Source organism: Telmatherina bonti (genome assembly GCF_933228915.1).
Source record: "Telmatherina bonti genome assembly, chromosome: 24".
In the NCBI taxonomy this organism is placed as follows: Eukaryota; Metazoa; Chordata; class Actinopteri; order Atheriniformes; family Telmatherinidae; genus Telmatherina; species Telmatherina bonti.
In genome coordinates this window covers 22,932,256-22,945,100 of record NC_136633.1, presented here as the reverse complement: position 1 = coordinate 22,945,100, position 12,845 = coordinate 22,932,256, and the positions used below count along the sequence as shown (strand labels likewise).

Sequence of the window (12,845 nt, the reverse complement as noted above, 5' to 3'; positions counted from 1 at the left end):
CCCCCTCGAACAAGATGGGGGGCCATCCTCTCAATAAAAAGTTTACACTAAAAAGAAAAAAAAGTCAAACTTCCTAAAATGTGAATTTGTTTTCATTTAAATTTAATTTTAAAATTTAAACTTGGTTTTTGAAATCAAAATTTGTTTGTTTTTTTTTAAAATTCTGAATTGGTTTTTAACTTGTAATTTTGTTTTCTGATTTTGAAGTGTGTTGTTTTACATTTTCATTTGTTTTGCACTTCCCAGCCACCGTAGTTCCCTGTCCAGATGACCCAACCCAGCTTCAGTAAAGCTGAGGTTCGGGTTATGGGGAGGATCCTTCCCTCCATCAGTTGTTACTTCCAGTCCAGTTTTGTGTCATGTGACCTACCTCAGCATCTTCTCCCGTTTACCTTCCACAACTATAACTCCTCAAACAATTAACGGCCACAATCAACGTTTACTAAGTCTTCATTCAGACACCCTTTGCAACGGGCTGCTTGTAACACGGTGCCTGAAAATGACATTTCAAACGTTTTTTTCCTCTCCCATGTGTCAACGCAGCACTGCTACAACTCTTTATCCAGGAAAACTGTTGTTAAAAAGAACAATTTAAAGGCTAAAAGACTCCTTCATAACGAAATGCAGAGAAGTAAAAGGCCTTTTCAAACTTCTGCCTGGTGCTTTAAACACTTTAATCTTTCCAACAACATAGATTTAGTATTTAAAAGCTGATGTTTTATCCAGTTTTGTGGATAAATGATACAGAAATAAGCAGGTTTTTATCTTTTGCTTTACTGCTACATCATTACAGTCTCTTCAGACGCTGACGTAACCAAACATACAGTTTTTTCTTACATAAGTACAACACTAAAGGACAGACAGCATGCACGTAAACCTTCCTGATGCGATCATATAAGTGTTTAGAAGGTGTCAGGGAAGGTGGGTGAATGTTTTTATTCTAGGTCTTCTCAGACAGCAAATGTGTAATGTGGCATTTCAGTCACAAAGATGAAAATCCCAATTTAAACAGCTGTTGTGAGAGTTTCCACTGAGGTCTGACAAACAGAGGGGAAAAGAAAGAAATAATCTTCACCTGCACAGTGGAAAAACTGCACAATTTGACAATGTGGCACCTTCCCACAGGGTTGTCCTGACGTATTTAAACATTGAATTGTAATCTCTGTAAAACAATCACAAATAAAAATCTTGTTTCTCACAGTCTGAACTAAAATAGTGGTTTTCAGAGAAGAGGAGGAAAGATAACAAGCCAGAAATCAGCTCCAGACCGAGAGGTTAAAAACAAATGACACAGCCAGAAGTCTTGGTGTAGTCCTGGACTGAACTTCAGCGCTACATTCAGACAGCTGCGAAGTCGCCTTTTATCACGAAAAGAACAAAGAGGATTAAATGACTGATGTCTCTGCATTTCATCCTTAGCAGACTAGGCTACTGGAACGCTTATTTTACAGGTCTCTCCTTCAGAGAGCTGCAGTTAGTCCAGAACGCTGCTGATCCAGTCCTCCCCAAGGGTGCATTCACATCAGGACAGTCCGCTAGGCTCGGTCCGATTGGGGACTCGGCTCAGTTGTAGGGGGGTGTATCCATTCAGACCGAGATCATGTTCATGCTGCACTTTGGTCAAACAAGCTGAACCTTTACAATAATATATACCCATTCCCACCAAAGGGGGCGCTGCAGTAGTATTTAGCAAAAGAGAAGCAAGACCAGCATGAAGAAGAAAACTGTTGAGAGATAAACATGGAGACGAAACCGTCACTGTTTTTTTTTTTTTTATTGTGTCTTATGCAAGTATCCTGCAGAAATACGCTGCAACAATGCAGTATGAACAGACGAGGCAGAGGAGTCTAAACGCCATTACTATGTATTTACCCACAATGCAATGCTACACTAAACGCAGGAGGTGACTTTTTTTTTGTACTCTGCTTGCTGTGGTTGGTCCGCTTGAAACTGGCAGAGGCCTGCGTTTGCAGGCGGGCCGAGTGCGCTTCTTTGGTCCAAATCAGAATTCGCTCGGTGCATTCACAACTCCCCAAACGAAGCGGATTATCTCAGCAAATAGACTCTGATTCGGATCAAAAAGGCTGATGTGAATGTGCCCCAAGACCAAGAAAGTAGCTCATAGCACTCCAGTCCTTCAAAATGATGCTGTTTGTGGTTTAGGACCAAAACACATTCAGGATCTTCTGGTTTGTTATGAACTATCCAGACCCCTCAGGTCATCAGAACCAGGTCTACTTTCTGGATCCAGGTTTTATGATCCTCACATGTGGAACAAAGGTCCAGAAACCTGCAGGTCTGCTGACACCCTTTTATCAAAACAACTGGTAATTCCTCACACTGGCTTTTGACTATTTAATACTTCCTGCACCCTGATGTAATGCTTTTAATGTTTGTATGTAAAGCCCTTTGAACTGTCTTGTAATGAGATGTGCTGTACAAATAACTTCCATGCTGCCATTGGAGTCGAGCGGTTTCTCTGATGACTGCAGGGTCTGGTGGAAATGTCCTCTCATATGAATACTGGCATCTGTCTGGAGAGTTTTTTTTAACAATCTGACAGATTTCAACTAGTTTGGGAATGATACTATATCCCTTCCCACACTGATGGGCAGCAACAGTTGCATCACTGATGATGTCTTTCCTCCTTAACAGTATGCTAACATGTCCCCTAGGGGTTGGAAAATCGAATCGAAAAATCGAAAAATCGAAAATTGGGATTTTTTTTGCCTCACAATTTTAAAAAGTAATTTTTTTTTTTGGTTAAAAATCTATTTTTTTTAATTAAATAAAAATAATCTATTAAATTTTTTTGTCATTTCTATTATTTTTATTGATCTATTTACTCGTCTTCTTGGGCATTATAGCAGCAGAATGATGATCTGGCTACTGTTGTTTTTTTTCCTCATTGAAATCAAGAAAAATGACGAGCAGAAAAAAAGTTTTTTACTTTTTTTTTTTTGTTTTTAATCTACAAAAATCACCAATATTAAAGAATCGCAATTTAAACCGAATCAGCGCCCAAAAAAATCGGAATCGAATCGGGACAAAGCATATCGTCACAGCCCTAATACCCCCAGATGCTTCAGACCAGAACAGAACCAAAACCTCTGTCCTTATAAAGGTGCTACTGGTAAGTTTTTTATTCTTATGATGTCCCATAACTTCACATCTTAGAGTCTAAAATCTGTTATTTCCTTTTCATATGACTGTAGCAGGAGTAAAGCAGTCAAGTAGCGCATCAATAATGAGCCAGAATGCTCTTCCTACACTTAGATTATTATTGACTTAAGATCTTAGATGCCTGGCTTAGTTTGCCACAAGGCTGGATTGAACATACTGTGGTGTTTTGCATTGTGGATGAACTTAGAAAATCAAAGTTTGCTGATTAAAGCATTTAGCTTATGGCACTGCTGTGCCTGGGTGCAGCCTCACACAGCCTCTGGTGGAGCTGCAGACTCCTTTTCTTATGCAGACCTGCACACACTGTATGAAAAGGTCACAGATTATCACACATTGTCTCATTTGTTACGTAAAAATGGGAATTAAGCACAAACCTGCAGTTACAGTTGGTAAAAATAAGCTCTAATAAATGCGTATGTATACATATTAAACGTCTGGAACAATGGACAGTTGTTCTAAACTGTAACTAGAAACCCGACATCCTGTGTTGCAAAGTTCACGTGCAATTAGGTTCATTATATACTGTGTCTTAGTTTTCTTCAAAACTTCAGGTATCTTCATCCAAGCAATCACATTTCTAATTACCAACTTGCATAACTAGAATCCAATTACATTCAAGTTCACTAATCTGCCGACATATTCTTCATTGGTTGCCATGGAAATTACTGCAGTAACCAAGGAGCTTGTTAGTGATCTGTCTTGTTTTCCCCTCTTTTTCCCTATTACACGTTTGAAGATGGCGTTTCTTCTGTGACACTCTGCATGCATTAGCAATAATAATGAGGAGTATGAAGAAAAACATGCACATATCCACAGGACTGTACCTTTATGTAATGATAGGTAATCATGCCGCAGTGTTGTGGAGGTAGCAGCATAATTACATGAAAAATAGCCACAGTAAAGTACATTTACTCCATTGTTACAGCTTTATTAACACCAACTTCGGACGGCGGCAGTGCAAGAGATATTTTATAGAGGTTGACCAATGAAATGTGACAATATTTTAGCTGTTAGAACCAGATCAGGCTCGGAGTTGGTCGACTGAGAGGACAGACAGGAGATGGGATAAAGTCTAAAGGTTAATACCTGCAGACAGCAGCCACATGGATTTACAGATATATATCAACATTAGGAAGTCATTCCTGTGTCGTACCCTCGCTGCTCTGAGGCTCTCCTGTTTATTTGGATTATGGTTAAATAAATATCATAGAGAGTCAGGGGAACGATGAAGCCGGTTGTGCTGCAACAGCATGGAGCGGGATTAGAGCCCAGCTAGATGAGACAGAAAAGAGCCACACAGACGGCAAGCTCATGAGTAAATACAAAAAATCTGGTCAATTGATTTTGCTTTTGATAAAAATAGTTTGTCTTTGCTACACACACAGTGGATATTATTATATGTATCATATATATATATATATATATATATATATATATATATATATATATATATATATATATATATATATAGTGTCAGAATCCCCATTACACTTTAATAGGACCCATTGAAGCACCACTCAGGTCCCAATCTTATCAATCCGACTAAAATGGGTGGAACTTAACACACTGCAATCGGTTGATTGGTTGGAGGAATCAACACCATGTTTATATATATGTAAAGTTGTTGTTTAAAGTGTATCAATGATGCACATTTCTGCCTAATTTATTTTAATATGCAAGTCCAGAAGGGCTAGAAATAATCAAGCATTTTTCACAAACCCCTTCATTCATTTTGTATTGAACCTCTCCGATCAGCCTCTGCCAGAAACAAGTGAACAAGGAAAGCTCCGCCCTTTGTCTTGCCTGCAGGCTGCGTATGATTGATCAACTGCTAGGAGTCGTTATACTGAGAAGTGAAGGTGGGCGTGGCTTTCTTCTCGTGAAGTGCACAACCTAAAGAAGATGACCAATCACTGAGTCCCTCCCCCGGACTTCAGTAGAATTTCGAAGTAAAAAAAAACCTCTCTAAAACCAATAATTTTTGTCACCATGGAAACTGAATATAAAGAGTGCTGGAAAACCCTAACGTGTTTAGGTGATTAAAAAAACAGCCCTGCTCATATGTCTGATGAGTATTCAATACTATAATATTGTAGAAAGCTCAAAAAACTAGAAATAGCATCATAAAGACACTTGAAAGTCACATGGCAAGAGGAAAGAACAGAAACTGTTGGATTTCCAGCATCTTCCTCTTTGGTTTTGCACTGCTGTGGTGTCACATCAATACGTAGCTGATGCTTACGGGCCGATTCGCTGTCTACGGGGTAAAGGTCCATTTACTGAGTGTCTTTGGAAATCCACAAGATGCTAGATGTTCATAGAATACATCTTAGGGATTTGATCTCATTAAATAGAACAATTAAGGAGACAAGATCCAAATATTTCTCTCAGCTGATCGCATCTAACAAGAGAAACCCTAAATTGCTTTTTGACACCATAAATTCTATTGCGTCCCGACTTCATCAGCTGTCCCTGTGTCTTGGGATACCGACAGTGATGAGTTTTTGGACCTCTTCATGAATAAGATCAAGGACATAAAGGGTGAAATCCCTCCACCTTCCTTGTGGAATCCAGCCCATGTTGAACCTCCATCTCGAAGTTGGTCCTTTTTTAATCCTGTGTCATTTGAAGATATTTCAGTGCTGGTGGCTACAATGAAACCCTCCAGTTCTGTGGATGTACTTCATTTTAAGCTTTTTCTCAATGCCTTTGACACATGTGGGCCTTGACCAAATTGGGTTGACCAAAATGTTTAATTCGTCGCTCTCCTATTGCGTATTTCTGAGTTCATTTAAGCACGCCATTGTGGAACCAAGACTTCATTTTTAGAGTCACACAACATCTATGACACCTTTCAGACAGGGCTTCGTAAATATCACTACAGAAACCGTATTAATGAGAGTGTCTACTGACATTATGATGTCTGTTGATTCAGAAAGATATTCAGGATTGGTTCTGCTGGATCTGTCTTCAGCATTTGACACCATCGACCACCAGATTGATTGGTGCAAAAGCCCGTCCCTTGGTTACTGTTACTGTTACCTGCCTTTCAATTCTTGTCAGAATTGAAAGGCTGCGGAACCTGACTGGAATGTCAGGTCCAGTTGTACAGTGGTTTACCTCATTCGTAGTGGGTAGAAGCTTTTGTGTTTCTGCCAACCACGTACTGTCTGAGCCCGGTAGATTGTTGTGTGGTGTGCCTCAGGGCTCTGTGTTGGGGCTGCTTCTGTTCCTATTATACATCCTTCCTCTTGGTCAGATTATCCAGCAATGTAAGGATGTTTCCTTTCACTTATTTGCTGATGACCTCCAATTGTACTGTTCATTTAAAGCTTCTGAAACTCACAAGCTTTTTACTTAACTGTCTTTCCAAAGTAAAGCAGCGGTTAAGCGATAACAGTCTCCAACTTAACTCCGATAAGACCGAGACACTTATCATTGCTCCAGACAGTGAAAGCCTCAACATAAAGCAACATTTACGCAACCTGAGCTCTTCAGCCAAGTCTAAGCTGAGAAACCTAGGGGTAATAGGCCATGTCATTAGACTATCATTCAAGACAGTTAAAAATAGTTTTTTTTTCCAACTACGTAATATTGCAAAGTTGAGACCAATGGTGTCGAAGCAAGAGCTAAAAATGGAATGGCTCTGGAATGAGCTTTCCCAGGATTTGCACTCTCTGGATTCAGAAGATGCTTTTAAAAACTTCTTAAAAACACATTTGTTTAGACAAGCATTTTAGCTCCAAATAGACTAGGTAACAGTTGTGTTTTTATACAGTTTTGTTTTTTCAAACATTCCATGTTTTTTTATGTTTTTATTGTTGTGAAGCACTTTGTGACCTTGTGTCTATGACAGGCGCTATGCAAATGAAGTTTATCTTAATTCTTGACAAAGAAACCAGATGCAAAGATGGACGGACAGTTTCTGTTTTCTGCATTGGTCATTTGCACAATTTGGTCTGTTTTCAAGGGGCTTTGCTGTCACTTGACACAGTAAATACTAATACCACCGGAAATCGTGGGGGCAGTGTTGAGGCTGTGTATAGCCAACACGTAACAGGAGAAAAGTACAAACCAGAGAAGAGGGACAAGACGACGACGCACAAACTGTTAAACAAAAAAACAACACAAAGAAGTTGCAGGAGAAGTTAAGGAGAACAGCAAAAAACTTTGTGGTTTTATTCTTCTTCGTCTGCTATCAAAACATGGAAGTGAATTCTGAACTCAGCACCGCCCCCTAGTGGATGAACTCACACAACTATGGCAACAAAAAAAAAACACACTGAGATAAGAAAACGGCAACATATGACAACATTTAGCATGGACATCCCAATTTACGTACCAAAAGGAGTAGAAATGGACCTTAAGTGTATGGTAGGCTGAGAAAAACACAACAGGGATCAGAATTTATTAAACCGTCTCTTACTGACTCAGGACTTAAGACTAGGATCTCAACAGAAAGCTCCCAAAAAGAGGAGGATAGATATTCACAGATATTAAGGGACAAATCCCAGTTTAAACAAGAATAAAAGCAAAGAACAGCATCCTGATCTGTCCTGTAACAGCCAAAACCTGTTTGTGAAAACAGAGTTTTACTGTACCAACCTGAAACATACCCTTCGGTGGAAATGGGGCTTTTGTGTATTATGAAGATGGTATATAACACAAATTAAATATAGCTTCAGGTTCGGCTAAAAAACACTTTCAGGATGATGATCTGGAACGATGCAGCTGCGTTTTTAAACCTCCATCAGATTATCGAGCAATATATGAACATTATCTCTGATATGAAGCGTTATATAAGGTGCGGGTGGTTCAGCAGAGGGCTCTAAAATTGCCATTTTCTCCCAACTGGGGGACATCAGGCTATAAAAAGGTGAGCTGCTAATTTCTTGATTCCTGATAACACATAACACCTGCAGAGATCCTGTACAGTCTTTTGGCAGGGTGGATTTAATCTGGTGGCTAACTGGTTTAGATGCTAAACATCCACTCTAAGACACAGAGTAAGTGACACCCTGTCAGACAACGCCACACAACAAAGACAGCATAAAAAAGTCAGATTAGCACATCATAAAATACGTCTGAATCATCCTGATGCTGTAAAGCAGCGTTGACAGGAAACAAAACACCCAATCCAGGGACAGCCAATCCTTGACTAAAACAGCAGTTTGATCTGGAGAAAATGCACATAAAATTCCAAAGACTGTCAATATATCTCATCCAAGCACTGGCGACAAATTGTCATCTGATTGTGCCCTGAGCGACACCCCCAGTGAATTCTCTGCCTGGTCCAGGATTATCCCGGCGTGACAGCTTCCCAGCCAGAATTCCTCCAGTTTATCATTTAAACGACATCGGGGGGACATTTATCTCCGTGGCTTATCGTCTCAGCCACACGTACATGACACTTGTCTATTGCTGACAGGGAAAAATTCCACTGGTGATTCAGCTCAGTGCTTCGGTCGTCATGTAAAAGCCTCTCGTCTCTTATCTGCTTTAGCGGGGAAGGAATTTGATCCCACATGAATGAAACAAAAGGGTATTAAGTATCACACTGTGATCGATAGAGGTTTGTTCGCAAGTGGCACTCAGGAGGAGTGCAAAGGATGCACGGGAAAGTAATCAGAGTCACACTGGGGTTAAAATACAGGATGTATTAATCTGATGGGTGCTGCATGAACATTTGACTTGATTACAGACTGAAACATCTGAAGTCTTCATGTAATTAACCCCAGTGGGTGACCTGTCTTCCGGTACTTTACATGACTGGTTGTTAAAGGTAAACAGCGTCTATGTACCTCTGACCGAGCGCCTTCGTTGCAGTCTCATGGTCAGTTTTTGTTTAGCAGATCCATTGCAGCTTAATAAAGGCAAAATCCTGTTTATAATTGATGAAATTAAGGGGAAATTATATTTTCTTTTCATTTAGAAATGATTAGTTTTTAATCATATTGTTTAAGATTGAGATGTCTTATCTTCAGCTACTTGAAGAAGCCTCTGACGGAACACCCTCTCGTTTCCTCACTGTGTTACGTAAAGCACGTTGATGTTCGCGACCCATAAAACTGTCAGAATCTTCATAAATAAGCAGGATTAAGTTGGTCTTTACCGGATTATGTTAACAGTTGCGATATATGATCCATACGGCAAAAATTGGAACAAATAAATAAAAGGCTAAAAAAAATATCAGAAAATTCCTGAATAAAGAGGAGTCCAGTCAGCATGTCTATGCGGTGCCATTAAAGGTCTATAGTTTATGTAAATCAAACAGTAGGTTTGTCTGGGGGTAGTCGGGCTTTTTGTCTTCTAAAAGCCGAACACACAACTAGAACGACGCCTGGAATGGCTAAACAGATAAACGGGAGGCCTCGCTGACCAATGTCTTGAAAATAAACAAGCATCCCAATGTTTGCAAAAAAGAAGCAAGGCAGGCGTTGTCCTGCTCTAAAGAGCATGACATCAACAAAATTGTCTGTTACAGTGATTATAAATATTAGTTAATATTGTGTATTAGGATATCATCACCAGATTAGTTTTGGAAGCCCAGTGAACGTCTACATTAGCTGTTTATTGGCCTGCTGGGACCCTCTGACGTTATGTTTCATCTGTTTAATTAGTTAAAAAAAAAAAGTAAAAGTAACTTGCAAGCATATAACGTCAGGAACTAATTTTTTTCTATCTTTTCCAACGCAGTGGTTGCTATGCAAGTGTATTATCCCTCCACAGCATACTGTAATCACTTTTGCTTTAATCAGGAGAATACCGCAATGGTATTGCTCCAAAGTGAGTCACTAACACACACTGGTATACAAGCTATCCCCATCATGACATTCACAAACAACACTCTGGCTTGACGGGCAACAGAAACAACATTAACAGTAACCAAGGGACGGGCTTTTGCAAAAGGTCAATTGGGGCCCATTTAACCAGCCCACATAAGCCACCATGCCCACTTAGCCCACATGCATCACTTATGGAGCTAAGGCAGCCCACATGGCCTTTAAATATGTGGGTCCTTTGTAACAACACTCAGTACCCTCATTGTCCAAATTTAACCCATATAGGTCCCACGTGGACATGCTGGCTGAGATATGGTTCCTACATGGTTTTCCACAACTAGGGCTGGGTGATATGACAATATATATCCTTTGGACGATAGAAAATGTTTATTGTTTCATATAAGGCTCTATTGTTTACGCCACGATAAGGTGTTTTACTGCAGTATTTTACGTCAAAATGCGCTTTAATGCATGCTGCAATATATTAAACATGGAGGAAGACGTAGCAGACGTATTTCAGAGCAGGATAATTCACTAAAAGATGACCAGCCAACCCAAACTGATGAGCTTGTTCATAAAAGAGGGGAAATTTCTGTTGCATTGATGCGGCTTGGATATAAAAAGGCCGACGTGGAACCGATAACAGACTAGCTCACAGTCCCAACAACGGACTCTGACACAACTAACTCATTTTATCACCTGCACAGGAATCAGGATAAAGAATACAGAATAAAGAATAGAGTCAACGAGCAAAAGCAGCGTGAAGTGGAGACGAAAGTTCATCATAAACTCCAGACGCAAACGCTGCAACAGGCATTTACCCGTGAAACGTCATACGGCCATAGTTCCCCCAGATGGAAGGAGATCACTGCTGCCATTGCCAAGCACATCTGACACATAACTGTTGACTGACACAAAATTACACAAACAATTTTATATCATTATGGGAATATAAAATGAGCTATATCAGAATATGAGAATCTGGTCATATCGCCCAGCCCTACCCACTACGTTGTGCTCTGGCTGAAGCTTGTCCTAACCCTCAACCAACCACATTGCGTAAACTAAAACACTGGAAGCTTAAATCGAAAGATTCTAAGCTGAAATAAAAAGAATAAAAACAAGGGATAAATAAAATAAATATAAAAGACAATAAAATAAAAAAAAACACAAGACAAATTAAATGCTGAAAGTGGTATAAAACACATGGATTAAATATAAAATAGTCAGTAAATAAATAGGTAAAACACAATAAAATCAGATTTGACAACAGATTAAGAATAGTAGATGGAAGTAAAATATTCAATTAAAACCTTGACTTAAATTTCTGCCTTTATTTGCTTCAGCTGTGGCGGCTTTTAAAGCACTTTCTGGATAAATAAATGAAATTGAACTGACTGCTGAGACTTTACTGAGGCAATAAAAGTGTTTGCTACCTGAGAAGGAAACCAAGCGCCATTACCTCAACACCATCCTGGGAGTAAAACAGCGATGATGCTGAGGGACGGTTTTCAGTGACAGAAAGAAGCATCTATCAGGGAAAAATCTTTGAATCCTGGAGTGACTGAAAACTTTACGTTTGTGCTGCAGGCTCGTGTAACATTCCCTGTAATTGCACCACCTTTTCACAACCATAAAAAAGAAAGAAGCTATTCGCAAATGATCTCAGGTCCCTTTTGAGCTGAAATATGCAGAGTTAAACACTCAAAGGCAGCAGTACCTTGGTGTAGAGATATATACGGTCTGTGTACTGGCTGGCGCAGAACTGCAGGCCAGGATACGCGGGCTGGGCGGTGCTGGCGTCATCTCCACCACCATCGTCATTAGCATCAGCGGTAGAAGACGAAGGCGGCCCAGCTTCGCAGTCTGCAGGGAGAGAGGAAGAGGCTGACTAATATCTCACCAAGCATATATTATAGGCTCATTATTGGCTTTCCCAGCTTTATTGGTACACTGTTTGCTCCTTTAGTGATGCAATGAAAAGCAGAGACATTAGACTCCATCTTTTAATATTTATAACACAGGGCACAATATTCGGAAAAATCACATTTGTGTGCAGAGTTTATGTCTACACAACGTCTCTATTTTCCTGCTTATTGCTTCAGATAATTACAGAAAATGTTGAGGGAATTATTACGATTATGTCAGCATTCGACCAACATGTGGAGGTCTATGAAGTCTAAATGAAGTCTTCTAAAAGTACCATCAATATGTGTTATAATAAAGTTTCTAAACAAATCAAAAGCTTTTCAGCTGGTTGTTTAAATCTCCATGACAACGGTCGGTGTCTCGGTACATCTGGGGAACTCAGAAATAAAGCGGTGCTATGAGTGAGCAAATTACAATAAAACAGGGGAGAAAAGTGGAATTTCTTCCACAGCGTGTTTATTTTCCACCCTGTTTGACTGGATAACTCCATGCTAACAATGACTCCATGCACACAGATGTCGCTGATCGCTTTCAGCAACTTAATCACTTCTAAATATCAATGTTTGCACTAACAGACACTTTTTATCTTGTTTTGTGAACATTATGGCCTAAACTCTGAGCAACCGTTGGAAATTAGCACAGCTGTCCTGATTTATTGTGATTTTATTGCAGGTCTCATCATTGCGTCTAATCATTTCAGCCACGACACAGGCTGATCAGCTCTAATGATTAAGCAGTTTAAATCCGATCGATCATTTCAGGTGCAGAGAAACAAGCTGTTTTTCTTTTAGTTGGAAAACAGTTTCAATGTTCAATGGCTTATTCTGCAACCAGAGCATTGAGGGAAAGCAAGAAGTAAAACAAGATATAAATATCTGTATTATTTTATTCAGCAATTAAAACACATTTCAATGAAAAACTGTTGTTTTTTGGTGTAAATGTTGTGGCGCG

The 12,845-nt window shown here is 39.6% G+C and overlaps 1 protein-coding gene across 1 annotated transcript in view; it reads right to left on the bottom strand.

Moving 5' to 3' along the window:
• The window catches only part of zranb3 (zinc finger, RAN-binding domain containing 3), a 146,182-nt gene that overhangs the window by 45,488 nt on the left and 87,849 nt on the right, over positions 1-12,845 (bottom strand). Inside the window, exon 15 of the mRNA XM_079263659.1 lies at positions 11,686-11,831. Within this exon, the coding sequence (XP_079119785.1) occupies positions 11,686-11,831 (146 nt within the window). The remainder of the gene's footprint in view (positions 1-11,685; positions 11,832-12,845) is intronic.